The 27,048-nt window shown below is 43.2% G+C and overlaps 3 protein-coding genes and 1 long non-coding RNA gene across 11 annotated transcripts in view; 3 read left to right on the forward strand and 1 right to left on the reverse strand.

Annotated features, from left to right (window-relative positions):
• LOC120797964 (protein Shroom2-like) overlaps window positions 1-1,405 on the reverse strand; it is a 26,686-nt gene extending 25,281 nt beyond the window's left edge. The window contains exons 1-2 of one of the 3 annotated variants that reach the window (XM_040141805.1): window positions 1,275-1,405; window positions 483-806 (exon numbers count right to left, since the gene is read on the reverse strand). In XM_040141805.1, the coding sequence (XP_039997739.1) occupies window positions 483-683 (201 nt within the window). In that variant the 5' untranslated portion in view covers window positions 684-806; window positions 1,275-1,405. Of the gene's footprint in view, window positions 1-482; window positions 807-1,266 lie in introns of those variants that run through there. The other 2 variants (XM_040141804.1, XM_040141812.1) reach the window with 2 other exon arrangements.
• Window positions 1,406-3,764: 2,359 nt separating this feature from the next.
• On the forward strand, window positions 3,765-10,682 carry LOC120798083 (growth/differentiation factor 8-like). The gene is made up of 3 exons (XM_040142097.1): window positions 3,765-5,377; window positions 6,535-6,905; window positions 7,461-10,682. The coding sequence occupies exons 1-3, from the start codon at window positions 5,050-5,052 to the stop codon at window positions 7,839-7,841; spliced, it is 1,080 nt and encodes a 359-aa protein (XP_039998031.1). The 5' UTR covers window positions 3,765-5,049; the 3' UTR covers window positions 7,842-10,682.
• Window positions 10,683-11,395: 713 nt separating this feature from the next.
• Window positions 11,396-14,753, forward strand: LOC120798084. The gene is made up of 2 exons (XR_005708617.1): window positions 11,396-11,743; window positions 13,180-14,753. It is a non-coding gene; the product is annotated as an uncharacterized LOC120798084 (long non-coding RNA).
• A 469-nt stretch (window positions 14,754-15,222) lies between these two features.
• Window positions 15,223-26,898, forward strand: stat1a (signal transducer and activator of transcription 1a). 6 transcript variants are annotated; one of them, XM_040142236.1, is made up of 24 exons: window positions 15,223-15,333; window positions 17,215-17,345; window positions 18,614-18,758; window positions 18,881-18,976; window positions 19,468-19,554; window positions 20,248-20,326; window positions 20,506-20,597; window positions 21,702-21,853; window positions 22,452-22,610; window positions 22,772-22,864; window positions 23,147-23,206; window positions 23,293-23,313; window positions 23,533-23,623; window positions 23,811-23,852; window positions 24,397-24,486; window positions 24,590-24,688; window positions 24,789-24,924; window positions 25,034-25,089; window positions 25,202-25,299; window positions 25,384-25,523; window positions 25,602-25,790; window positions 25,884-25,959; window positions 26,039-26,135; window positions 26,365-26,614. In XM_040142236.1, the coding sequence occupies exons 2-24, from the start codon at window positions 17,218-17,220 to the stop codon at window positions 26,482-26,484; spliced, it is 2,346 nt and encodes a 781-aa protein (XP_039998170.1). In that variant the 5' UTR covers window positions 15,223-15,333; window positions 17,215-17,217; the 3' UTR covers window positions 26,485-26,614. The 6 variants fall into 6 exon arrangements, with proteins under 6 accessions (XP_039998170.1, XP_039998175.1, XP_039998172.1 ...); XM_040142238.1 differs by lacking the exon at window positions 15,223-15,333 and adding an exon at window positions 26,621-26,898 and having other exon boundaries at window positions 17,218-17,345; window positions 26,365-26,403; XM_040142239.1 differs by lacking the exons at window positions 15,223-15,333; window positions 26,365-26,614 and adding an exon at window positions 26,621-26,898 and having other exon boundaries at window positions 17,218-17,345.
• The last annotated feature ends 150 nt before the right edge of the window (window positions 26,899-27,048 follow it).

The raw sequence follows: 27,048 nt of genomic DNA on the forward strand, positions 1-27,048 counted from the left end.
AACCCGAGGTCGGCCGTGGTTGGCGCGCAGCCCCCCCCCCTCCCCCAACGCTGCGCTGGCAGCAGACGGAGGAGCCTCCTGGTCTCTGCTGAACCGGTGGTCGTCAGGAGGTCAAAGCAGGTAGAGAGAAAGGTCGGCACCTGCCGGGGTTAAAGGGTCCGGTCCCCCGGATGAACTGACTTCTTGTTGAGGTTCATCATCAATGAACCCACGAGGATTAAACCTCGAATGCCCTAAATCTCCGATGAGAGTTCAAGTTTTCACCCCGACGTGTAACATCTGACACAGCGGTGGTGTCGGGTTTAACAGAGGACTCGGCTCTGAGTGAAGGCCGATAATTCAGGCGCTGGGAGGCTTTAAATTCTGCGGCGGGACTCTAATTAAGGTGAAACCTGAACCGTACCGATGGAGGTGCGGAATCCGCATCGGGGACGATGCCTTATACCCCTGTACGAACGCAGGGCTGGGCGAGGGCGCGTTACCTTGGTGATGACCAGAGGCTCTCGGTGCTCGGCGCCCCCCCTCAGGGCGAAGCCCCAGGGCGCCCTGCCTCGGAGCCGCACCTCCACCAGCTCCTCGTCCTCCTCCCCGTCTGCCTCCTCTCTCCTCCGCTGGCCCGTGCCCCGCCACCTCGTCCCGCCCGCTGACACTCTCAGGTGGTCCCCGTTGTCCGCGGCGTCCATGGTGCCTCCGGCCCGGCGGGCTCCGTCAACATCAGGTCCCTCTGAAAGACTCGAGCGCCGCCAAAACACCAGCCTCTGCACATTTAACCTGTTTTCAGTCTAATGTGACATTAAACTGAAAACCTGTCGGTTGGACAAAGACAAGCGATATGGAAAGAATGTGACAGACTGAGAGAGAAAAGGCGATAAATAAATAAGTTCCTATAACAATAAGAATAATAATAACAAAACAGAATAATGATGATGATGATGATGATGATGATGATGATGATGATATGAGACCAGGACATCATCTGTGAATTGCATGATTGTGATAAGTTTTTATGAGTTGAGGATTCGTTTGGCTAAAATATTAAAACAAAAATAACAAAACAACTATTTTATATTCGCATCCTGCTTGAAAACAAACAACTAATTCAGGCAGATTAATGTAATTAAACAATTGATTTGAATTAAGTAACCAAATATACAATTTGACTTGTGGCTGCTTCAGATGAAACGTAAAAATCTGATTCTATAGTTTAGCTCGAGTATCAACAACGTGGAGAAAACGTTTTTTCAAGGTTTAAGGGTTTTAACTCACCTGAAAACGCGGCTCCCAGGCGGATCAACGAGAAACAAGAAAAGACGAACTGTTCCGTTCCTCGGCGTGACGCTCCAACAGGTGATGGCTCGCGCTCGGCGTTCAGTGGTTTTTTTCTTTTTTCTTTTAAATTCTACCTTAAGTTTTAGTTTAAGTTTAACCGGCACCGCTGGAGCAGCGCGTCGGTGCCTCGACCTCCTCCCGGGGCCGCTGCGGACCAGCGTCTACCGTCCCGGACCCGAACCCGGCTCCTCCACGATCCTCGGTCCGTTTCCCTTTCCAGAGGCGAGGTGATGATGTCACCGCGCCCCCTGGCGGCGACGTGCTGCGTCATCGGGCTGTCAGTTGCCTTGAGGGGCATCACGTAAACTTCTGTATCTCCGTTCTTTTTCTTCTTTTCACAGGGCAGGTAGGTGTGTTTCTTTCTTTCTTTCTTCCTTTCTTCCTTTTAATGGGGCACACTAGCAAGTATATATAAATAGTGTGTGTGTGTGTGTGTGTGTGTGTACACGCCTGTCTCTTTCGCAGGCTATTTCTCCGTCCGCGGGGTGACGGAGAACGGGGACCGGACGCCGAGGCGGAACGTTCAGGGGAGGAAGCGACCAACAGCGACAAACTCGTGTTTCTTGTGCCTCTTTGAATATTTAAAAAAAAATAAAAATAAATCAGTCATTAAATTTCTTACGGCATCTGGAGCAAAATAGTAAAAAGGGACTTGTTTAATATTTATTGATTAATTTAAAAAAAACAAAATCACACTTGGCGGTTTTGGGAGGGGCCTCCTTCTCCACTCTACTTTTTTTTATGTTATCTAATATTTATATATATATGTGTGTGTTTTTATGTGTATAAAGAAAAAAAAAGGCACAAATACCACGATCTCTGAAAAACATAAATAACAGTGAGCGATGACGTCGTCTTTCGATGAAAAGACAGAAAATCAGCCGGTAGCCACACATGACAGCTAATAAACCGACGGAGGACGCGGGAACCGATCTTATCCAGCCCCTTTGCTATTCAGTGATGTTCTCAACCGCCAGCTAGCGGGAAAAAACCCGGGAAAAACAGACTTCATTCCTTCATGCTGATTTTCTTAAACCCCGGTCAGATGCGTAGGTTGTGTACTACGGTGTGGCTGCGTAGTTTCCTGGTCGGAGAAAGGGACATCGTGCTGTTTCCCTGCTGTTCCACTGATAACATCGGCGAAAAATGAGACATTTCGCCACGATACTTTTGACATTTGGGAGTCTCTTAACAGCAGGTGCAGTGTTTACTGTTGACTTGTCAACCCGCCTGCAGCCTTTGAAAGTCAAGTCAAACGACCCAACATGGCCGAAGGGAACCAAACTGCAAGAAAGAAAACAAACAAACAAAAAAAAAAAACCCCAGTGTGGTTAATATACTGAGCCGCACAGCGCGGGAGCAGAAGAGAGCACGTGCAAAGCAACCGGCTGATGCCGTCCTTCCGCACTCACATTTAAATAACATGCTCTGAAGACATACACTGAAAGTAGTCTTTGAGATTCCTTCTTCATACTGACTCCAAATACGTCCTGGAGCAGCTACCAGGCTTAAGAGTGTGTCGGACAATGGATTCCCAAGCGGAGTTTGCTGGTAAACCTCAAACTGATTTTGCACAACTACTTTTACACCAGATCTGTTGTGCAAAGTGGGAGGTGGGGGGCTGTATCGTCCACTGATCACTGAATGGTTGTTATTATAAGTTTTAAAAGATGATTTGAAAGTTCCATAGTTTTTCATCTTCATTTTACTATTAGACAATTTATTACACAAAAAAACATAACTTTATACATTATATATATGATACAATTATTGGTAATAGAATAAGCCAATTCTACAAGTACGTTTAACTTTGTGTGACCAATGTTAAGTCGAACTTGTCCCTCTTTTCGTCTTCTGCTGCAAGAAAACAGACGTGAAAGGCTGAGCAGGGAAGCACGGACCTTAACCCTGACTCACCTTCCGGACACCTTTTCACGTCCACGGAAATTCTGCCAACCCTGCACGGTAAACACGTCGGACGACGGGGTCATCGTGTCAAGCCGGCGCCTGACACGTGTAATGTTCCTCACTGGCCGAGACAGAAAAAGGTCCGGTTCCGCTCTGAGGTACTGTACAGCTTTACAATAAGCTGTACAGCTTATGTTATAATACTAATAATACGTTTGTTTGTTTTTTTTTAATTTGACTGGGATTAGGCAAAATTAATACTTGAAATAAGACAGAATAATGTAAAACAAATAAAAGTAAATGAAATGAAAATAAAGTGAAATAACAAACTAATTTCAAATAAAATAAAATTAAAATATTGAAATAGAAATAGAATAAAATAAAAGAAGGAGAGCTTGTAATGTGTCTGCAGCTGTGTTTGTAGTTCCTGGTGTTGTCCACCAGGCGGCGCCGTCAGACCAGAGGACAGCACCTGACACGTTAAAGCCAGAAATCTGCTGTTTTTCAAATCAGGTTCTGCACAGAGGTGGAGAGCAACACACCTCACGACCTAAGTCTCGGACTCTGCCGCGGCCTCATGGCTCCTCGTTCCGGCATTTTTCCTACCGGAGTGTGACTCCGGCTTCGTTCGCTACCTTTATCTGAAGAGCGATTAACACTGATCTGAAAAACATCGACAGGAAGTCCAGACAAACACGGAGAAGTGATATATGCTTGTCCGCTGGCAACTTAAAATAAACTCGCTCTCAGTTGTGAGAGTTTCGTCAAATATTCGTCGCTGTCAAAGAGACGAGGCACATTCTGAAATCAGCAGGAGACTTGAGATCAGTAGAAGCAGTGGTCACCGAGTAAACCTGCCGCTTGAGGCGGAAAATCTTAAAGTGGCAGAAATTTTTCATGGAGTTTGGTGCGAACAGCACGATAAGTCGGGGGGGGGGGGGGCGCTTACGTTGAGGATCAAACAGGTTTTATCCGTTTCTCTGATTAAAAACGTAAAAACATTTAAGAACCTGCTAAATGTCTTTTACATTGTGTTCTGGCAAAAAATAAAATAAAGTTAAAGTTAGCGGATGAATGTTGAGGGAAAAGAAAAGTGGGTCACTTCTGTTTGGAGAAGCTGTCCCCAGGTCAGCATGTGACGGTGCCTTCAGAGTCACTGCAAGAGGGTGGGAGTTTGTGCACTTCTCAGGGCGGACGCAGGGCTGCCCTCCGGTGGCAACGTCGATGACGGCGAATCCAAAAGGACGTTTCTGTTCTTTAGAGTCGTGAAGCGGTGAGATGGAGAGAAGTAAAACAGAAATAAAGTTGACACTTGCGGTGTGAAGGAAACACCCGTGCTCTGTATTTTATTGCCTCGAACTTTTCACCATGGAAACAAAAGCCCTCTTGGCATTTTTTGGACCCTCTGGCATCTTCTCTCTCTGGGCGCTGTTCACCTTTACAGTTTAAGTAAATAAATGGCGAAAGCCCCACGAAAACTGCGTGACTCCACAGTGTATCCAGATGAACCAACCACACCCCACCTGCCCAAGTGTCCTCGAGCAAGGGCACCTGCTTTTAACTAAAGTTTTTTTAAGGAATTAAATCAGCCGCAAAATGTGGAGTACGTCCTTGCAGATGGGGGAAACCCAGGTCTTTAATCAAGCTCCGTTCAAAGGGGGACAATATTGATCACAAAATCTTGCTACCTCTTTAAATCTCCTCTCTGATTAAAAAAAGATCCTCCTTGCAGCCAATCATAAAGTCCTGAGGTCCGGGGACAGACTCATATCAGCCAGCGTCACTGCTCCGACCTCCTCGTCTCTCTCCAGGATGCTCCTCTTGTTCTGTCTGACCGTCTTCCTCTCCGCGGGCTCTTCCATGGAGACGAACCAGACCTCCAAGCTGCTGGCGGAGAGCGGCGAGCAGTGCTCGGCCTGCGACTTCCGGGAGCACAGCAAGCAGATGAGGCTCCACAGCATCAAGTCCCAGATCCTCAGCATCCTGCGGCTCGAGCAGGCTCCCAACATCAGCCGGGACATGATCCGCCAGCTGCTCCCCAAGGCGCCTCCTCTGACGCAGCTCCTGGACCAGTACGACCCGCGGGTGGAGGACGAGGACCACGCCACCACGGAGACCATCATCACTATGGCCACCAAGCGTAACTAAACCAAACCAAAACAAAAAACCAAAAAACATTTTGCATTTTCCTTCCTAGTCTTTGCACCAGGATGTTTTCGAAACGTCGTGCGTAAAAAGCGAAATCCGTGCGTAACTTTTGTGCGTAAAGTTTGTGTCCAAGTAAAAACAGGACACGGCGAAGAAATCGTTTATGTGCCAGTGAACAAACAATATCATCACTTTTAAAAGTATAACATTTATATCTGCGGGACCTGAAAAACAGATATTTCTATAATTAAATAAAATGTTGGGATTAAACCATGGCAGAATTTCCATATGGGTGGACTGTGCAGGTGCATCTCGTGCGTTTAATGTAAACCCAATTTAAAGTCACACAATCCAATTTTAGCACGTGACCCTTTCCGCTTGTGGAATGAGGAAAAAATTTGGTTTCTTTCCAAACACTTTGTACAGGTTGTGACAATGTCGGTAACTCGTGGTCACATTATTCTGTTAACGAACAGAGTTTTTTTTTTCCTCTTTAGGGAAGCAGGCTTTTAAAGCTTTGCTAGCCCAATCAAAACTACACAGGTGGCTCAAATCATGGCGTACTTTAAGCGTTATATTTAACAGAAGGATAGTCACGCATCTAACTCCAAGGTAAATAAATAAACCAGACCAGTGAGGTAAAAAAAACCTGTGGTGGCTGCTACCAATGACAAGCCACAGTCCTTCACCTTAAACTAATGCCAATATAAATATACATGTGCACCAGACACACACACACACACACACACACACACACACACACACACACACGCACACAAATTGTGAAGTGTCTCATCTGCCTGATATTGGCGTTAGAGGAAAGGTCAAGGAGTCACTAAGGATCTTAGCATTAGGACTGGGGAAGAGTGTTGGGTAAGGGTAGTATGTATCCTGATGGTGGTGCTAGAGGGAAGGTCGGGGTGGGGTGGGGTGGGGGGGTTGGGTCGAGTCCCCAGATTAACCAGGGTTCATCCTCAGGGGATCATGAATATCTACAGCAAATTTCACCCAGCTCTGGGCAGAAGTGTCGAACAGACAGAACAATTACAAGAGGCCCCAAAAACAGGCAAAAGTTCAAGCCAAATGTTTGTATGTGACAAGATAATTTAACGTTTTATATGTACGATATATATGAATGATTTCTTCCAGCCAATCCGATTGCCCAGGACGAGTTGTCCTCCTGTTGTATGTTCAGCCTCAGTCCAAAGATCCAGCCCAAAAACATCCTGAGTGCTCAGCTTTGGGTTCACCTGCGGCCGGCCGACATGGTCACCACCGTCTTCCTGCAGATCACCCACCTCAAACCTGGAAAGGAGGGAAACAACACCCGGGTCCGAGTCCGCTCCCTGAAGATCGACACCGACGCCGGCGCCGGCTCCTGGCAAAGCATCGACATCAAGTCTCTGCTGCAGGCCTGGCTGCGTCAACCGGACACCAACTACGGCATCGAGATCAACGCCTACGACTCCAAAGGAGAAGATCTGGCTGTCACCTCCGCTGAGCCCGGAGAGGAAGGACTGGTGAGTTCACCACAAATCAAAATCTTAGAGTACAACTAAAACCCGCGGGAGAGAAGCTACAATATTTGCGCCCTCGTAGTACTCACTCACTAAATTTATGGTGCACCGAAACCAGAATATTTCAAACATCACCCAACAAACTGAGCTAAATCTTGGGTTGCCAGATAGAACTTCAATGTAAAAAATGAAAACTGAAATGTGGCCAACTTATTTCAACTCAAGGTCCACTTACGTGCTTGTCCTGGAGCTTTCGATGATGTCTTCATCAGCAGATAACGGTTGCTCAGTTTTCATCCTCAGCACCTCCCGGACTTTTCACTTGACAGTTCATTCTCGACCGTTCATAAGTTCTTGTTCTTATAAGTTTGTAAACTGCTGTTTCCAAGAATGAACTGTCAAGCTGGAGAACTTTTATCATTCAACCCAGACTCGCCGTCTTTGAAATGGTTATGACACTGAGAGGAAACCCAAAATTGGACATGGACACTTTCATTCGACCAAAACATAGACGCACTGAAGGTGGTTCGTCAGTAATTTTCGAAATGTCCTTTCTAGCAACCTTTCATCGAAGTGAAGATCCTCGACAGCCCCAAGAGATCCCGTCGCGACTCGGGCCTCAACTGCGATGAGGAATCTGCGGAGACGCGCTGCTGCCGCTACCCACTGACCGTCGACTTCGAGGAGTTCGGCTGGGACTGGATCATCGCGCCCAAACGCTACCGGGCCAACTACTGCTCGGGGGAGTGCGAGTTCATGCACCTGCAGCAGTACCCGCACGCACACCTGGTGAACAAGGCCAACCCACGGGGAACCGCGGGGCCGTGCTGCACGCCCACCAAGATGTCGCCCATCAACATGCTCTACTTCAACCGCAAGGAGCAGATCATCTACGGAAAGATCCCGTCCATGGTGGTCGACCACTGCGGCTGCTCCTGAGGAAACCCAGGTGTCCTGCGGGACTCAGGGTCGATCCCAGAAGCTCGATTTCCGGCGAAAGCGACGCAAACATTTTAAATATTGCAAAAAAAACAAATTTAGACCCAGTAGTTGCGAGAAAGAAGCCAATAAACAGGTTTTCAATACGTTGAAATATCATCCACAAGAGAGGTGAAAGGAGTTTCTTCAAGGAATGGACTCCTAAATTTAGTCTTTAGTGTCTTTGTGCTTAAACCAAAAAGTAAGATATGAAGATTAAACATGTTGGAAACAATACATGTCATTCTGAGGGACTGACCAGAGGTCATAAAAGCACTTCAGAGATCACAGCAATTCTTAACCAAATGTTGGAAATGTAAACAAGTGACGGTAGTTTGGGCTTTGTTAACGTAACTGCCTTGTCATCAAGTAGTTTTAAAACCCGTGATGACACATTTTTGGTCAAAAACAAAGTTTAAGCAAAGCTGTGGTCTGGACAGATAAACAATGAGCTGAAACTCACTGTAAAGCTCCCTAAAGCCGAGGGGAGCCGCTGATTCAGCTGATAATTCTCTGTGGGTTCATCACTACCAGAGACTCCTTTCACGTTGTCATTTTATGATCAATAACCTAACTGCTTTAAGTTATTCTTTTTAGTTTCAGGATTAAGGCTTGGGGCAGTGTAGTAGGATATAGGAAAGGATGGAACTTTTTCCCCCCTTCTCAAGCGTCGCCGTGTTTAGTTTTGCTTTGGATTTGTTCTGCAAAATGTGAGGTTCTCAGTGGCTGTCGCCCGGTGGATAAATGTTTTAACTTTTTCTAACTTTTTACGTACGCAGACAAATATGTTAACAAGGCTGCTCGTGTGCCACTTCTCCTCGTATACCGGTTGGTAAAAGCGAGTCTATCACAAGCCCGGTGCTTTCATTAATGAACACTGAGACGAGATATGAAGAAAACGCATAAAAGCATTATATTCCGAAAAGCCATGCTATGACATAACATAAACTTGAAATTTTAAAAAGCTGTAGAATTAAATTTAAATTAAGCCTGCATTGCCTGCTCTGAGCACTAAAGCATTACTGAACTGTTTTGAAAGGATTTTAGCAAATTGTTAAATTTCCATTCAGCCTTTTTTTAATTTTTTTTTTTTTTTAAATTAGCCTTCAACAAGTAATCACATGCAATGGTTTTCCTGATTCCCAATGTAAATTTCGGGCATTTTCTTGAGCTCGTTATTTATCCACCCTCACATAAAATAAGACTCAGCCACCATCTATCTATCGTGGACAGACAGACTCCTGCTGCCTCCTGTCCCCGTTTCATGAAAACGTGTCCCGATTTGAGCCTTGACCAGAACAAACCCCGCAGGGCGTCTTCCATGTGCGGCCTTATTTTAAAAAACATGAACCGTATGACTCTGAGCCGACACGTCGCCCCTCTCTGTCCCAACGCTTGTTTGCAAACTCCTCGCTGTGACCGGTTCTCATGAACGTCACAGTGACAGAGAGAAAGAGAGACATGCTTTTTAAGGACGTTGTTGCAGGTGTGTTGTTCAGTGCTGCGATTTTAATCCGCCGATTGTATTTTCTTTGCGATGGATTGTGCGATATGTTTTGAACACGCGAAGTCAGCCAGTTTGTCGGCGGCGGTTTAACCCTCAGGTGGCTGCGCCGTCTTCCTTTTTAGCAACACGACGACATGCAGTCAGTTTTTGGAGCCAGAAAATGCTAATGTGGGTGACTGGATGGAGCCGAATTGTCAACCACTATAACCAAACCCGTGTACGCCTTTAAGGTCCCTTGTGGAGTTCTCTTGTAAGCAAGCACAGTTTTCTTTATCCCATCTTTGAACCCTAGAAGTTTAATGTACTTGCAGCCTCGCAAAAAATTTTTAAAGCCAATTTTCCTGCTTCTTCTTCTCTCCCTTTTTCTGGTGCATAGCAGAATTTCTTGGTGTGTTACTGCCAACAAGTCTCTCTCAGCACAATAGTGTGAAACCGATTGATTGCATTCAGTCCTCCTACACGATAATGATGTGTCTTATGGCTTGCACGCACCACACATTTGCAGGATCGTGTATTTCTGTGCAAAATTGGCTTTAAAGTGTAACTTGGCAGCGGACTGAACAGCGGCGTTTCGCTGCCCTCCCTGCTCGTCTCGCCTAGGGTCAGGGTCATGTGAAACACCTGGACAGTGATGTCATGGTGTACGGACACACCCTGGGGTACACGTCTACGTCGCTGCAGCCAGGCGAGAAGTGGAATCACCGGAGGTCGTCAGACACGAGACCTCAGGGGGCGGGAAGTTAAACGCTGGTACAAACGGAAGCATTTGTATTAAATATTGTAAATGCTTCCTTCAAAATAAATGAAATAACATAAAATAATTAGCTGGTAGCACACAAGCTTCAAACCAGATGAGGAGATACTCACACTGCTAGTGGTCAAATATTAAGGCTCCACAGCCACAGGGATCCTTTATATCCTCTCATGGACACAGTAATTTTCACGGTTTTCCTGTTGCAGTCAGAGTGATCAAGCATCTAGTGGACAGTAGAAGCAGTGCAGCTGGAGGTACTTCACTTTCCTCAGCATTCAGCTGCGGCGTTCGGTGCTTGTCAGTCATGCTGGTGTATACATGGTAAAAAATACCGAACCGAAAACAACTAATGTGATCTTTAGAAGCATTAACACATTGATTTTTCACGGCTTCGCTCCAAAACCAGGCCTCTGGACTCAGACTGCCCACGGGAGGAACTTTAACCCCAACCCTCATTGAGCAAAGAATCTCAATAAAAATCAAAACCAGCCATCGCTTAGAGGTTGTTTTCTGATGTTTAAAAAAAAAAAACAAAAACAAAACCAAAAAAAAAAAAAAATCAGCCAGGGAAGGTTAGGACCCAGCAGCCAAAATTACAATGTGAGAGCAGAAAATGTGATCCCAGAGGGAGGCTTCGTCCCGATTTGAAGCTGAGTGCAGATGTCCCGACTGTTGTTGTGCTTCACGGGGGTTTCTGACCCAGAAGTCTTTGTTCTGCTGTCGGAACAGCATGTCCACGAGTGACACAGATTCGAGTCTGTGATTCTGCAGTGAACTTGAGTTAACTTTTTTTTTTTTTTTTTTAAATCAATAGTCACATCGCTGCAATAATGTCCATCCAAGTTAATTGGTGCGCATTGGTTCGCTTTTTCTATAAAAACTGTGTCAGATCATTCAGCAGTTTTATTCCATATTTTTTGTTTCATTATGTTTATATCTATAAAGGTGACCGTTTTCTTCAGATGAGGCAGACTGGTCCACCAGAGGAGAGGAAAAAAAACAGATTTGCATTGCAGAAAAGCAGAATTATTCCACCTCGTGAGATTTTAAATCTCAATAAAATTACTAAAAACAAACACGGTATGGTGGATATTTATGATACGTTTTGATTTTAAAATGAAATTTGAGGACTAATGTCTTCAAAGAAAACTACTGAAAGGAGCGTGCTTGAATTGATTTTTTTTTTTTTTTTGGGTGACCGCCATATTGGGGCCGGTCCTAGAGACACCATTGGTCAGCCGAACGCCGCGTGGCTGAGTACTGTCGTTACACCATTGGCCGGCCGGCCGAGCGTCGGCGTTTCCCCATTGGCCGCTGTGGTTCTTTCCGAAATCGATTTGGCGCGTGCAGTTTCTTACAGGAAGTGTTGCCAACTTGGCAGCTTTCGTCGCGACATTTACCGGGTTTTCCTCACCCCTTTTTAGCGGCTTTTTTCCTGCACGAAGGCACCTGGCGACAAACCTCCGCCGCTTTCCGTAGGAGAGGGTCGCCCCGTGTTGCCCCGCGGGCAAGACGTCGGGCTCTCCCTCCGCACGCGCGTCTCTTTCGGTTCACCTGGCGTGAAAGGGCCTCTAACGTTCTCTCTGAGTGATCGTTTCACAGGTAAATACAGCCGAAATCCCAGCCCGGTCGTCGTCTTTAACAGGTGTGTGTGTCAGTTATAAAATCAGGATTTTAGCAGGGCAGAGCAGCTTAATGGGCCGCGTTTCAGTCGCTGTTTCACACTTGTTCCGCTGTCTGACAACAGGAAAGCAAAAACGTGTAAATGAGAACAGCTTTTTTTTGGGGGGGGGGTTATGTTTAATTAAAGTACTGTTGATGTGAGCGCAGAGGGGAGGAGAGAAGCAAACAGAAAATGGACGGTCCAGCCACATACTAGGGTTTGAGTGAAATGACGAGCGTGTATCTAAATGCTAAGGAGAAGAGTTTCAATACTTCCTACCGCGTCTCCTTCACATTAGGATACACTGGACTTCACTTTGGGAAGGCGATGATGCCGTCCCACAATTCCATGCGCACAGTTCGGCCTTTTCACGAAAACAAACGATCGTGTCCGAGAAGGGACGCCGATCGACACGGAAGTTACCGTAGCTTCTCCGTTACTTACTAACTTTGGACAATGTTAAACCCACAGGCGAACTATGGACGTTACGCTGCTGCTGTAAAATTTTAAAAGTGAAGTTAATATTGTAGCGTAACCTGTGCTCAGTTTGTTATATATCTTCATTGTGAGCGTTGTTGTATTTTTCAGCTTTTAAGAATATCATTAATTATACTTCAGTCACAGATGCTGAAACCTTGGCCTTAATAAAGGAAAGGGTTAAACTGGTTAATCTCTATATTATTTATATATGATATTATATTATATTATATTGTGCGTGTGTGTGTGTGTGGGGGGGTACTCCATTGCAAGTAAAAGTCCTGCATGGAAAATTATACTTAAATAAAAGTACATAAGTATTAGCAGCAAAATTTAGTCAAAGTATTCAACTAAAAATACTGGTTTTGTCAGTCTGTCTGCCTTTCCAGAAAAGGGGATTTGTGACATTTTTAGCCAGAAGGTGTTCATAATTCAACATGTTTGAAACATGTTTAGATCTGTAGTAGTAGATTTGTTACGCATGTCTTGCATAAGTGGAACAGTTATTTTCATAGAATCATACTAATTGGGATTCATGTCGATAAACAATGGGTGGATGGAAGGATGAGCGCGAGTGATCACTCTCAATCTGACACCATTTTGTTTCACTTTTGTGACTGTCCGCCGTTATTCCTTTTTTGTAATTTTCACTTCCAACTTTGGTAATGAAGTCCTAGTTTTCCTTAGTCCTTATGAATTCTCCTCATGATGTTTTCCATGGAGGTGAAGGAAAAGTGATTTAGAAAAGAGATTTAAAATTTTGACTGCAGCCCTAGTCTTGTTGTATCTTGTTTGTTTTTATTTATCTTTTACATAGTGAGGATTCACTTAAATATACGTGCTCAGACACAACGTACGCATGCAAAACATCTGGTCATATTGCTGCATCTGTGGTCAGGTGAAGCTCTGAAAGTGAAGAAGATATTGGGGGGTGGCGCACCGAGGGACACCGATGCCTTTGCTTCAGAGGAAGGAACCCAACTGATGAACCGTGTCATTAGAAAGTCGGGTGCAGAAGTCAAACAATCATCAAACCACAGATTTCATGAAAAGGGTCATGTGACTTTGGTTGTTTTCCAAAATAAAAGGGATACTTTATGAACAGTCCTTGCATTTACCTTCAACTATAGTGTAACTTTGGCACAAATACTACCTATGCTGATTTGTTTATTGTGATGGCTGACATTTTTCAGGCATTCTCAAGTCTCTGCAAGTTGGTGTTTTTTTTTTTTTTTTTTAAACAGCAGATTACTGAAACTGACTGTAACAGTCAGCAGGAATGTAATGCAGTGGTTCCCAACCTTTTTGGTCTCACAATAACCCCTAAAAATGTCTATATGAAGCCCTTAGTAACTGGTTGAATATGTCTATGGATTATGATTAGGACAAGCAAATTGTTATCATTTCCCCTGCTTTTTTCTGAATAATGTTAGAGGCCTGAAGCTGTAAAAATGTCCAGGATTTCCAAGTAAGCATAAATGGTTTTGCGTTCTTTTTTTTTTTTTTTTTCCTTACTTACTTGAGTTGTAAAATAGGTTTAAGTTTCATATTCTGCCCTTTAAAGTTGAAAGCACAGCAGCAAAGCTGCCAGGGTTGAGGGTTTGGTTCCCATTGGTGCATCTGTGTGTGCTCTGGATGGTTTGTGGACTCTTGTGTATGTGTATGAACATTTGAGAAATGTACTGTAAATGTCAAAATTGTGAGGAAGACTCTGAAGCGTGTGAGGAAAGAGTTTGATCAGAGTGGACAGATACAGAGTTTTCACTAATTTCTATGCATTAATAACAATATTACAACTTGTTTTATCATGTTTTATAGCGCAAAGTGTAGTTCGTGGATGAATTTGTAAATTGCTCAAATTTTTTTTTTTTCCAGTATTATTGGTAAAGTTACATTATTTTCACGTGCTTCTTAATAAAATACTCATTGTAAATTATGGTATAAGTAAAAAATATAATAAGCCTTTTATTATTCGTGACTCCTTTTTAAAAATAAACCAGTGTCCAATTCCAAACCAGTGTTCAATTCCAAACCTTTGGTGACAGGTGTCAGAAGTTTCCTGTTCTGCCCTCTAAACATCTCTAATTGTTTCATCTTAATAGAGACACAAAGAGGTGAAACAGTGCAAGTACGTCAGTCAAATTTGTGTCAAAGAACTCTGTTTACTTCATTTCTATCTCATTAATCATCCTACAAACCCCTCAGTTTAATCCGGGGTCCATTAGGTGCTCCAAATGAAGTAATTAAATGATGTTATGGCCAATAAGACATAAAATGCACAATAAAGTATATAAAATATTTATAAAAGCACTGATTAAACTTAGTTTTTATTCAGTGTTTTCTTAGGATCTTAGTATCATCATTATTGTTGGAGACACACTGATCATGAACCTAAAATTGTGAAAAAGTGCTTATTTCTGTTTTTTGTCAGCTTATCCTTGTTGATAAATAAAGACCTATTTTCCAATCGCACACTAATTTTTGAAATTATTTCTATTTACTGTCTTGGACAAATTGAGCATTATAATGTGTAAACCAGCCTTCGTAGTGAGTTAGGTTTTGGTTCACAGATGTCGGTGTTCGGTTTACTTTCTCTTTCTCTGAAAACACGTGGTCACTAAAGCTCTTCCGTTTTTTGTGCTTTCCTCCCTCGGAAGCCCTTCGTTTTTTTTCTTTAGGTAATTAAAGGTACATTTAACATACAGTTTGACAACGATGGAGATTTTTTTAACAAAAGAAAATATGCACGCGTTTATTTTTTAATTTTGTACAAGTATGAGAAAATGCACATGAGAAACCTTGTGTATCAGCGTTGTAACGGGGAGGCCTGCCGATTGTCAGAACAGCCGCCTTGCAGTCGTTCTGATTGGCCATAACAAGCCAAAGGGTGGGCACATGTCTTGAATCCTTTGCGGCGATTGGCTGTCGGTGTTTCCGTACAGTTAGACACACTACATTAGCAGAAGTAGGCTGAGCAACTGCCTGACAGATTCGGTTCGCAAGTTTGGAAAAACATTGTCGGAAATAAAACTACGTTTCCTCAAAATCAAAGGTAAGTTTAATGACTTATTTCCCCGCGTAGTGGCTTAATTTAGCCCCAACCCGCTCCCCTTTACTGAGATACGCTTGTCGCTGTGCCGAACTCGCTAAGAAAACTGAGCAGTTGAATTTGGCTTTGCTAGACGAGAACGTTAATTTAAAAAAAAAAACACATTAGAAAATAACTAAATGCCTTAATACAAGCTTCCACTTTTATATTTACTATAATTATAATCAACCAAGCAGCAGTTATTTAAATCGAAATTCAAGTGATTTTGTACAGTGTTTTACAGTATCACCGCCCACTACTTGAGGTCTAAAACATAAATTATAAATTGCCAACCTGTCTCACATGTTCAAAGTGTCTTCTATAGGTAATAACGGATTAAAAATGCATAGACCGAATTCTCCAGTGGTAAATCAACATCCAGATAACGTGTTGAGTCTTATTCTATTCAATGGGAATGGATGGCGAAATACTAGAAAACCTTTAAAAAGTCGATTGTCTGAACGGAGTTTGGTTTACGAGGAATAGCAGCGCTCGGTGGGTTGCCCTGGTGATCTGTGTAGTTAGAGGGTTATTATTCCTTTAAAAAAATTGAAATTTTGTAACTTGTTTTGGGTTACAGACATCTAGTAAAACGTAAAAAGACATTTCAATACATTGTTAACAAATAATAGGAGGGCCAAAATGCATCGCTTCACAGAGTGTTGTTTGTTGAGATTTTGTCCAGGGAAGATATCTGCATATGGATATGATTAGGCTGATGCTGGAGGCAGAGTGCAACTAGTTGGGAAAATGAAACCTATGGTGACACCCTCCTACATTCACTTTTCCAGCTTGTAATGCAAGACAAAATTAATGAATAAAGTTGTGTTTAGATAATTAAAAAAAGGTTTGATGCATCAGTAACCTTCAATTTTCTCCTCGCTCAGCTTTAGAATCAAGTTTTATTAACCAGCTGTAGTTAATCTGTGTAACTATCTTAATCTTTTCAGATGCAAGAATGAGTCAAATCCACGCCTCTCTTTTTCAGGATGCCCATATTTTTCTTCCTCTTTGGGATTTTCCATCAAAAGAGCACAGGATTTAACCTTCATATACATAGATTAAAGATTTTTTGGCTTTAGTTTTCAGTTTTAATTTCTAATTTAAATACTTATCTCTTTGCAGAAATTAGTCAGGGAGGAGGAGGAACACAGGCCATAGTAATTATTGAGTCAGCACTTCTGATTTCCCAGGCTTTTGCTTTGGAAATGAGCAGCTGGTTTGGAGTAGTGAGCAAAGAAGAGAGCTGGATTCAGCCCTTTCACTCTGAAGTGTCCTTGAGCAGAACTAAAATGACCTCTGGGATTAGATGAAACTTTACTGATTACTTCTTGAGACCACGGAGACGTTACACAAACACGGAAAGTGACCAAATACCACAAAGCTGAGGCAAATTGGAGGAGATGCACATGGTGCGGCGGGCAGTTACAACACCAGAATGTTGAAATAATTAAATATAGAGAAATAGGTTAAATAACAGCAACTGCTGGCCATTGCAGAAGTAAGAAATTATATACAGAAAATCGAAAGATGTGATTCTGTTATTAAAAATCACGTCACAAATGTCACCCACCTGGGTTAGGGTACATATTTGCTACCTTATAACAGATATATTGGTATCAGCGTGTATGTCTGCTGATAAGCAGGATGAAATTGCAGTAGAGAAACAGTTTGGGGTGTCTCCCTCACATGGTTTGTCCACCAGAAGAGAGTTTGACTGTCAGCCGTCCGGCTCAGGTCATATTCAAGACGGCCTTATCAGAAATTGGTCAGGTTCTACTTTTTACCTGAGCAAACCTAAAAGGTCGAACCGTGAATCCTCATGAAGCTGCGCTTATTCACCAGAAAATGGCGCAGTGGTGCCAGCTTCAGATGCTGGACTGCAAGTACCTGGAGCAGGTGGACCAGCTATACGATGACTCCTTCCCCATGGATATCCGACAGTACCTGAGCAAATGGATCGAGAGCATCGACTGGTAAGACGTCAAACACTGCGGCTTGGTTGACGGGATGCTCCTTATTTACTCTTACATTTTCTTCATTTTATATCTTTTTATAAGGTATATATCCTTATCTTATTAATTCCTCTGCAGTTGGAAAGTGCTTTACAAAAAGTTATGTGTTTTAAAAAAGATTCTTGAAACTTATTTAGTAAAAAAGCTAAGTTCTTAAAAGCTTATAGAAAATCCAGAAAGCTTTGACCATGCAGATCAGTTGTCATTTTTCAGAGCTTTGGTGTGGCCATTTTTATATTCTGTAACTAAGCATTGCAAACCAACAAGAGGGATTTAGTTAGCATCTATTGAAATATACTCTAGAGAACTGAAAAGATTTAACTTGTTAGAATTAAAACATCTCCTTGATCAATCCATCGCGTTATGCAGGATGATGATTATTTTAAATGTAGAAGCTGCTGTAGTTAATTTGTAGTATTAGTACTGGTTAGAGCTGAAAAGATTAGTTGACCGTCATTTATGAAGCAAAAATGAGGATTTGTTGTTTTTCTCCGTTGTTTATATCTCTGTAAATTGAATATCTGTGGAGGTTGGACTGTTGGTCAAACAAAAGAGGACATCTGGACAGGTCAGCCTGGATTCTGGGAAATTCTTAATGTGCATTTTACCCAATTTCCGGACACTCTGAAAGCAAAACAGTTAATCTGTCAATAGAGAGAATAATCTGCAGATTAAATGATGATGAAAGTAACCAGTAGCTGCAGCTGAGTGCTTTGTGAAAAGACAGATCAAAACCTTATTTAGAAAATTTACAAACTAGCAACAGGCAATGCATTAGTATTTATTGAAATATACATTGAAAGTCAATTAGTATGACTTGAACTTGATAACAACACTTCAAAAACATTAAAAATTAAATTAAAATGAGTTTATTAAAATCAGATCTTAACAGCGACCCCCTTTAGAATGAGCTTCTCATCATTCTTAGAGTTATGCAGAAGTAGTTATTTCAGTAGTAGAATGTGTTGCAGTTATTTGACAATTATGATAAAATATTGATTAAATCATTTGCCAAGCCAAAAAGCCAAATTCCCTCTAGTTCCATATGTGAGGACTGACTGTTTTTCTCTGTCTAATATCATTGTCAGTCTTCGAAAAAAAGAAAGAAAGAAAGGAACAAGTTAAATATGTCATCCTGAGCTCCGGGAACTTGTGGTGAACATTTTTCACAATCTTCTTTAGTGAAACCAGAGGTCACCTGATAATGAAAATAATCCCTGCATCCTCAGGGACACGGTGGCGGTTCAGGACTCGCTGGCCACCGTCCGGTTCCACGACCTCCTGGCTCAGCTGGACGACCAGCACAGCCGCTTCGCCCTGGAGAACAACTTCCTGCTGCAGCACAACATCCGCAAGATCAAGAGGAACCTGCAGGTCAGACCCTGGATTCACTGCTTCGAACCGAGACACACCGCTCCATCTTCAACCCCGGGACAGAAGGTTTTATTTTTTGTGTGAGGATTAGCTGTTGAGTATAGAGTGGTTTGTTCCTACAGGATCGGTTCCAGGAGGATCCAGTCCACATGGCCATGATCATCTCCAGAAACCTGAAGGAGGAGGAGAAGATCCTGGCCAATGCAAAGAGCGCCGAGGTAAAACCTGCGGCTCAGTGAAGGGCAGAACATCTTTTTACAGAACTTTTATTTTGACACAATGTATTGTACATTATTGCCCAAACACATTGTCATTATTATGATTGTTTCGTTTCTAATCATCATCATCATCATCATCAAAAGAGATTTTCCTGTAATTCAGCATAATAAATGTGGTCATTTAATTTATTCATTTATTATTATTAATTTCTGTAGCGCTTTATTTTACAATAACTCCCTTATAATTCATAGCAAGTTTTCCAAGTTCAAGTACTATTTAATTGGGCAATAAATACAGATCAAATCTGTTCAGTTAATTAATTCCAATTCGTTTCTTGTGTTATTTGGAGTCTTGTTTTCCTAAGGTGGTGCACAGCAGGTCAGCCGGAGATGCAAAGAATACAGTCTTTGCCATATTTCCAGAAAATGTACTAAAGCATTGTAAGAAAGTAACAGAGCGGTTAAAGTAAGTGTTACCTTTGTTTCTGCAGCAGGAGGGCGACGGGACGGTGTCGGCCATGGTGGTGGAGAAGCAGAAGCTGGACAACAAAGTGAAGGAGATGAAAGACAGAGTCCAGGTGAGACATCATTTGAAATACAGCGTATTAGTATCCAGTGTAGTACTGCGGGTCGTACAGTAAAAGTGTTTGTGATGTGATCCGGGTCTCTCCACCAGAGACGTCTGGTCATTCTTTCACGAGTCAAAAGGTTTTCTTTTGTTTCTTTCTCTTGACTTGATTTACATCAAACACCGAAGATTATGTAATTCTAGAGCCCCACTTGGATGGGTTAAAACATCTCGGGGTGGGGCGGTGGTGAACTATTCACTTTGCTCCTCTGTAATTTAACTCATCAAAACCCAGGTGGCACCAGGAAATGGTCTGTCATAGACATTGATAGTCGTTCAGCTGGACAGAGATGAAAGAGAAAGACAAAAGCCTCCCCAGGAGAGTTGAGGATGATGCGCGTAGGGAGAGACCTGACGCAGATGCCGCGTGAGGTGAAACTGAGTCCTCATCACGCAGGCAGATCTGAAGACACAAAACATGAAACGCATATCGATGACTTAAGTGTATAACTTTCAGACTTTTGAAAATTCTTTCTTTATGTGATACTTTGGCTTATTTAATATTTACTCTAATCGTTGTACTATTATATTTTTTAAACACACTTGGCCTATTTGCCGTATTATGTAAGATTGCGAAAACTGATGCACTGGCGTTGCAGCCGGAAATGATGAAATCACGTGTTAAAGCTGCGTTCCTCTTCAGACCGTGGATCAGAACATTAAGAACGTGGAAGATCTGCAGGACGAGTACGACTTCAAAATCAACACACTGAAAAACAGAGGTGAGGAGTTTTACTGAGGGGAGAATGTTTCAGACAGCTTATTTAAGGTGTTTTTGAAATAACACACTTAAAAAGTGGAGAAAATCGGATATTCATACCAAGCATATCATTATGTTGTCCTCTGATATAATTGATTATTAAATCTAACTGTATTGCTGTGCGTTTTCCTGTTTCCATAGAGAATGAAATGAACGGCATGACGCAGAAGGAGCTGGAGAAAGAGAAGATGCTGATTGGGAGGATGTGCTTCGAGCTGAAGGCCAAACGACAGGTGAGCAGAGAGGGAGAGAGACGAAGCTGATCCCCGGAGAAATGGATCCAGGACACTGGTAACACACCTGAGAAGTTTGGGGGGAAATAATGGAGAATGAATTTCGATCAGTACCAGGTCTCAAAATGTCGATTAAAAATAAAATAGATTTTTTTAAAATATATTTCCTTTTTTTTTCTTTTAAATGACTGAAAAATGTAGAGCTCTTGTCTTGCGTCCTTCTTCATTAACCTCTTCACTGCCCTCACGTTCACTGTAATGATAACTTCATGTGTGTAGAACGCTTTTAAAATAGTTATAAGTATATTTTATTATTTTGAACTCATACAAATAAACAAAAGCAGATAAATACAAATAAAAAATAGTTAAATAAAAGCAAGATCAAGAACATGAATTGATTACAAAAAAATACAGATGAGTAGACAAAATAAAGATAATAAGAGACACAAGTGAACAAAACAATGCAGTCCCAAACAGCCGATAGGAGATCTTAAATAAATGATCTATATGATGTGTGTTTATATGTGTGTGTGTGTGTATACGTATATATGTGTGTGTGTGTGTGTGTGTGTGTGTGTGTGTGTGTGTATACGTATATATATATATGTGTGTGTGTGTGTGTGTGTATACGTATATATATGTGTGTGTGTGTGTGTGTATACGTATATGTGTGTGTGTGTGTGTGTGTATACGTATATATGTGTGTGTGTGTGTGTGTGTGTATGTGTGTATGTATATTTTTATCTACAAGGACATGTGATTGTTTATTTTTAAGTGACGAGACAAAAAACTTGAGATAAACCTCGGACAGAACTAATGTTGCCATAGACTCAGTGAGTTACAATTTGAGCCCCTTTTGTTTTCTTTTTTTAAGCCTATATTTGTTTACATTTTATGCCGAGTTAGCTGCTAGCAGTTGCTGTCTGCAGTGTACCCACGGACGTACAGACAACTATCCCTGGATCACTGTGATACTGAAGAAAAGTTAAAAACGTGACGATTCTCAGCCAAGTTCTGCGCCTGTAAGGAGCGTTTCTCTTTGATTCTGAGGACACAGTTTGAAACCATCTGATTGTAACCTCTGCCGTCTGTGCTGCGTGTAAGGACGTGGTGATCAGGCTGACCGACCTGCTGAACGTGACCCAGGCGTTACTGTCGGACCTGATCTCCGAGGAGCTGCCGGAGTGGAAGCAGCGGCAGCAGATCGCCTGTATCGGGGGCCCGCCCAACGCCTGCGTGGACCAGCTGCAGAACTGGTGAGACTCCCTCAGTGTCGCGCCGCCTGTAAAAAACAAAACAAAACGAAACAAAACGAACAGAACAGCAGCAGAAGACTTTTCCATTTGACTCGTGAAAGTCGGAATATTAGAAAGTAAATCCAGTGTCAAATACAAGTGACTGAGAATAAACTAACGATGATCAATTTCTAATATCCAGATCCACACATATCACTTATTAAACAAACACAATACTCAAATAGAAATAAAGCAAATAATACATTCATGCTTTTGGCATCTCCTCAAATCTCCCTCTCGTAACTTTTCTTCGTAACGAATCCTTCTCCTCCTCGTCATCCTCCTCTTTCCACCCTCTCCCCCTTCCCACTTCTTCTTCTGTTCCTCCCCTTTTATCTCCTCTTCCTCCTTCTTTTCCTCTCCCCCCTCCCTCCCTCCTCCTCCCCTTTCTCCCTTGTTATTTCCTCCTCCAACGTCCTTCTCCTCCTCTCATTCCGTCCTCCTCCTCTTCTCCCTCCTCCTCTCTCTCTCCTGTCCTCTCTTCCTGCTCCTCGCCCCCCCATTGTCTGCCTCCCTCCTCCCCCTCTCTCTTTTCCTCCTATCCCTCCTCCTCCTGCAGGTTCACAGCAGTAGCAGAGAGTCTCCAGCAGGTCCGTCAGCACCTGAAGAAGCTGCAGGAGCTGGAGCAGAAGTTCACCTACGAAAGCGACCCCATCACACAGAAGAAAGCTTTCCTGGAGGCCCGAGCTCTGGAGCTCCTCAAGAACCTCCTGTCCAAGTGAGGAGCCTCTTAGACACAAGTTATTTAGCCTCTTATTATTGATTATTAATTAGGAATTTGATCTAGTTTTAAGGGTCAAAAAAAATGTGTTTGAATTGAAATGTGTCAAGTAATAATGGGCTGTGTGCGTGTGTGTGTGTGTGTGTGTGTGTGTGTAGCTCTCTGGTTGTGGAGAGGCAGCCCTGCATGCCCACCCACCCACAGCGGCCCCTGGTGCTGAAAACAGGTGTCCAGTTCACCGTGAAACTCAGGTAAGAAACAGAAAACAGAAGCTGCAGAAAACAAGCGTCTGACGCTGACCCCGAAGCTGAGTTTTATTACTCCTGCTGTTAAAGCCAGTCTTTGGTTTCCGTGTAGCGTTCGAATGAATAATCTTAAAACTTGACCTTGGAAGCCTCAAACCTCTGTTTGGTGATGGTGCCGTTTGAGAGCAGATCGATCCTCGCGCTGCCACAAGAGGAAAAGATCAAATCTCTCAACCTCAGCACCAACTTCCTGTTTTCAGTCATGTACCTTGTTTCATTTCTGCTCAGGTTCCTGGTGAAGCTGCATGAGTTCAACTACCAACTCAAAGTCAAGGCTGTGTTTGACAAGTAAGACGGAGGTTCATTTCTCTGCTGTGAATACACACGCGTGTGCTGGAATAATGAATCTCATACCTCCTCCTTTTTTTCCTCAGGGATGTCACAGAGAAGAAAGGGTACGTGTATATACACATATTTGAATATACTGTTGAAAGTAAGTCTCTTAAAATGTTTTTTCATTGTATAAAAATACATATATGTGTATGTATGTGTATAATATTATAATTATTATTGTAAAAAAACATAAAAATGGATCAGTGAGTATTTAGATTCATCAACAATAAACTATTGTTAACGAGTCCTGACTGAATAACTCGTTGATCCTCCAACATCAGGTTTCGGAAGTTCAACATTTTGGGAACAAACACCAAAGTCATGAACATGGAGGAGTCGAACGGCAGCCTGGCAGCAGAGTTCAGACATTTGGTGAGACCTTGTTTTGTTTTTTTCTTTTTTCTTTTTGCTAATAAATACAAAGCTTTCAATCGCGGTGGTTTTAATTATTTTGTCCAGAGGAAAAAAAGAATCCTTTCGGCCGTTTTTCTGAAAGTGAAGCCTTTGTGTAGAAGCCAGTCTTGTTGTCTGACTCGATCCTGTCCTGTTCTCCACACAGCAACTGAAAGAGCAGAAAGTGGCTGGGAACAGAACGAATGAGGTAAGAAAACGAGGTAATGAGGTAAAACTGTAAAGTATGTAAAAGGACAAAAAGGAGTTTTCATATTTCAAAACAAGGAGTATCGCATGGACTTTGCTGCTTCTATTTTAAATATCTGGTGGTAAAATGGAGATCGAGGTCACTGAAATAAGACACAGTCAGTTATGGTTTTAATATTTATTATACGGCCTATTTGACTTATTTCACAAGAAAAAGATTTCCAGTGAAATGATCCATCTTCTCATTTCTAGTCGAGGTGTTGAAGATTCAGGTTGAATGAGGTTTATGATGGAAGTGCTTTGCAGTTTTATTGTATTTTCTGGTGTCACTCTTTTTTAGGAGAAGCATAATCACTGCATGCAGAATTTAAAGATTTTCCACAGTCACAGTGTTTTTATGATTATTGCAGATTTACAATAAAAAAGAAAAACCTTCTTAAGACATAAATTATTTTGAATGTGCAGACCAATGTGATGATGTTGGCTTTTTCAGGAGTAGTAGTGTGTGTGTGTGAGCTGAGCTGAGCGTGTGTTTGTGTGTTCAGGGTCCTCTGATCGTCACCGAGGAGCTCCACTCGCTCAGCTTCGAGTCCGAGCTGCAGCTCAACCAGTCGGGACTCGACATCAAACTGGAGGTGAGCCGAGGCGCGGGAAACTCACACAGACAAACACAAACACAACTTTTATCGGCTCACACAGGAGATGATTCTTCTTTCCTTGTCGTCGTCGTCGTCGTAGGCCATGTCTCTCCCTGTTGTGGTCATCTCTAACGTCTGTCAGCTGCCCAGCGGCTGGGCCTCCATCCTCTGGTACAACATGCTCACCACCGAGCCCAAGGTGAGGACACGCGCACAGGATCAGCCGTACGGCGATACGTTGACTTATTGCAGATATATTGGTACACGTTTGTTTCTCCTTTTCCCCTCCTCATCCTCAGAACCTGAAGTTCTTCCTCTCTCCCCCGCCGGCGAAGTGGTGTCAGCTGTCGGAGGTTCTCAGCTGGCAGTTCTCCTCCGTCACCAAGCGAGGCCTGAACCAGGAGCAGCTCAACATGCTGGCCGACAAACTGCTCGGTCAGAAACACCATCGATGGGGGAGGATCTAAACTAAATGTATTTGGGTCACATATGGAAATAATCCTGTGACCGCCTCCCGTTGAACCGTTGTATTGTTTCTGTGCAGGAGCCAAAGCCCAGAGGAACCCAGAGGGACTAATCCCCTGGACCAAGTTCTGCAAGGTGAGCCACAGTCTGTGACCTGTGTGTGTGTATAATAGAGAGAGAGAGGCAAAAAAATCAGCATTTTGAAATATATTTCTACGCTGAACCGAATCACTCTTCTTTTGTCCAGCAGCAAAGTGCCAATGAGAAAACTTTTCCCTTCTGGTTGTGGATCGAGGGGATCCTGGATCTGATCAAGAGGCACCTGCTTCCCCTCTGGAACGACGGGTGAGTACTGCCGTGGTTTTTGCCACCGGCCGAGCGTGAGATCTGGGGGTAAATCCGGTGCGTGTCTCTGTCACCGTGCTGCAGCTCCATCATGGGCTTCATCAGCAAGGAGAGGGAGAAGGCTCTGCTGAGCGACAAGTGTCCGGGCACCTTCCTGCTCCGGTTCAGCGAGAGCAGCAGAGAAGGAGCCATCACCTTCACCTGGATCGAACACGACGTCCACGGTAAGGAGTGAGGCGGGGAAAAAGCGGCCTCCTCAGAAACCGATCAACGATTTAACACTTCTCTCCTTCTCCGCCCAGCCAAGCCGCTCTTCCACTCCGTGGAGCCGTACACAAAGAAGGAGCTGGGCGCCGTCTCCCTGCCCGACATCATCCGCACCTACAAGGTGATGGCCGCCGAAAACATCCCGGAGAACCCGCTCCGCTTCCTCTACCCCAACATCCCCAAAGACAAGGCCTTCGGGAAGTACTACCCCAAACCCACAGAGAGTAAGACACCGACTCCACCCTGCCGATCGCGACGCGCTCGTTCGCTTTCCTTCCTGCACAAAACCTGATCAGAGTTTGAATTGGTTTTTCCAGCTCTGGAGCTGATGGACGTGGAGAACACAGACAAGAGTGGCTACATGAAGACGGAGCTCATATCAGTGTCGGAAGTGTAAGCGACATATTTATGATGAGATGTATTTTACTGCAATAGACCGAAGAGAGGTAACGTCCGTGTTCCTCTGGTCCAGGCATCCGTCCAGACTGCAGGACAACATGTTGCCCATGTCTCCCGACGACTACAAGGTTTTGGAGCACTACGTGGGTCCCAGAGACATCGATGCTGTGGTGAGTCCTGCATGTGTTAACACACTACACTGCTGTGAGCTGTGACTGAGCTGTTTCTCACTACTGCTTCTGCTCTGTCCCGACGATACGGAACATTAATGAATGTATTTCTGATTCTGACAATGTCCCCCGGTGACCTACCAGCGTTAAACTGTTAAAAATGTAACCGTAAAGAAAAGCAAACCAACTCTGCTCTGCCCGTCTCTTTTTCTTCCTGCTCTGCCTTCAGGCCAGCAATCTGATTGGATTTGGACAGTTTGACATTCAGGTAGATGCGGCTTTGATCTGTTGTGTGTGTTCAGCTGCAGTCCAGCATAACTGCATACTCATTAAAGGGACGTTCCACTGATTTTATGCGGAAGTGCAAAAATTAAATTACTGGAGTTTGTCCTTTCAAAAAAAGTGATTGTAGACTTCAGTTCTCATCATATGTCACTTTGTCTTACTACCGACTGAATAACCTGTTCTGTTCTTTTCCTCTGCAGATGAGTGTAGAGTTTCCTGATGAGGACTGAGCACCTCTTGTTGTTAATGTAATACATATATTTAATTTTTGTGCTGTACAGCTTAAAGCCCCACTTGGACTTATGGGTGAAATGCTTGTCTGTCATTGTTAGGAGACATACTGTAATCTGATATAAACTTTAAGAAATCTTTACTCAGACATACTGTACATATTACACACATTGTATATTAATACAGTTACCTGATCTTTTCTGAAAGCCACTCTCATTGATTGAATAAAGGAATTCCCTTGGCTTTACTTTGTGGTCTAGTGTGGATCTTCTTCTCCCTCCCCTCTTCTTTATTCCTTCCTTCTTCTCCTGTAATATTTCAGCCACTCGTTGTCTCCCCTCCCATAACCCCCTGCTTCTATCTCTCTGGAGGCTCGGGGGGGGACCCACCCCCCGAG

Source organism: Xiphias gladius, chromosome 13, assembly GCF_016859285.1.
Source record: "Xiphias gladius isolate SHS-SW01 ecotype Sanya breed wild chromosome 13, ASM1685928v1, whole genome shotgun sequence".
Taxonomy (NCBI): Eukaryota; Metazoa; Chordata; class Actinopteri; order Istiophoriformes; family Xiphiidae; genus Xiphias; species Xiphias gladius.

Excerpts from the sequence above, each read along its gene's own strand:
- LOC120798083 (XM_040142097.1), top strand. The coding sequence starts at position 5,050 with ATGCTCCTCTTGTTCTGTCTGACCGTCTTCCTCTCCGCGGGCTCTTCC. Across the intron at positions 5,378-6,534 it reads CATCACTATGGCCACCAAGC|CCAATCCGATTGCCCAGGAC; the intron begins GTAACTAAACCA and ends GATTTCTTCCAG. Across the intron at positions 6,906-7,460 it reads AGCCCGGAGAGGAAGGACTG|CAACCTTTCATCGAAGTGAA; the intron begins GTGAGTTCACCA and ends TGTCCTTTCTAG.
- stat1a (XM_040142236.1), top strand. The coding sequence starts at position 17,218 with ATGGCGCAGTGGTGCCAGCTTCAGATGCTGGACTGCAAGTACCTGGAG. Across the intron at positions 22,611-22,771 it reads CTCAAGAACCTCCTGTCCAA|CTCTCTGGTTGTGGAGAGGC; the intron begins GTGAGGAGCCTC and ends GTGTGTGTGTAG. Across the intron at positions 23,314-23,532 it reads GATGTCACAGAGAAGAAAGG|GTTTCGGAAGTTCAACATTT; the intron begins GTACGTGTATAT and ends CTCCAACATCAG.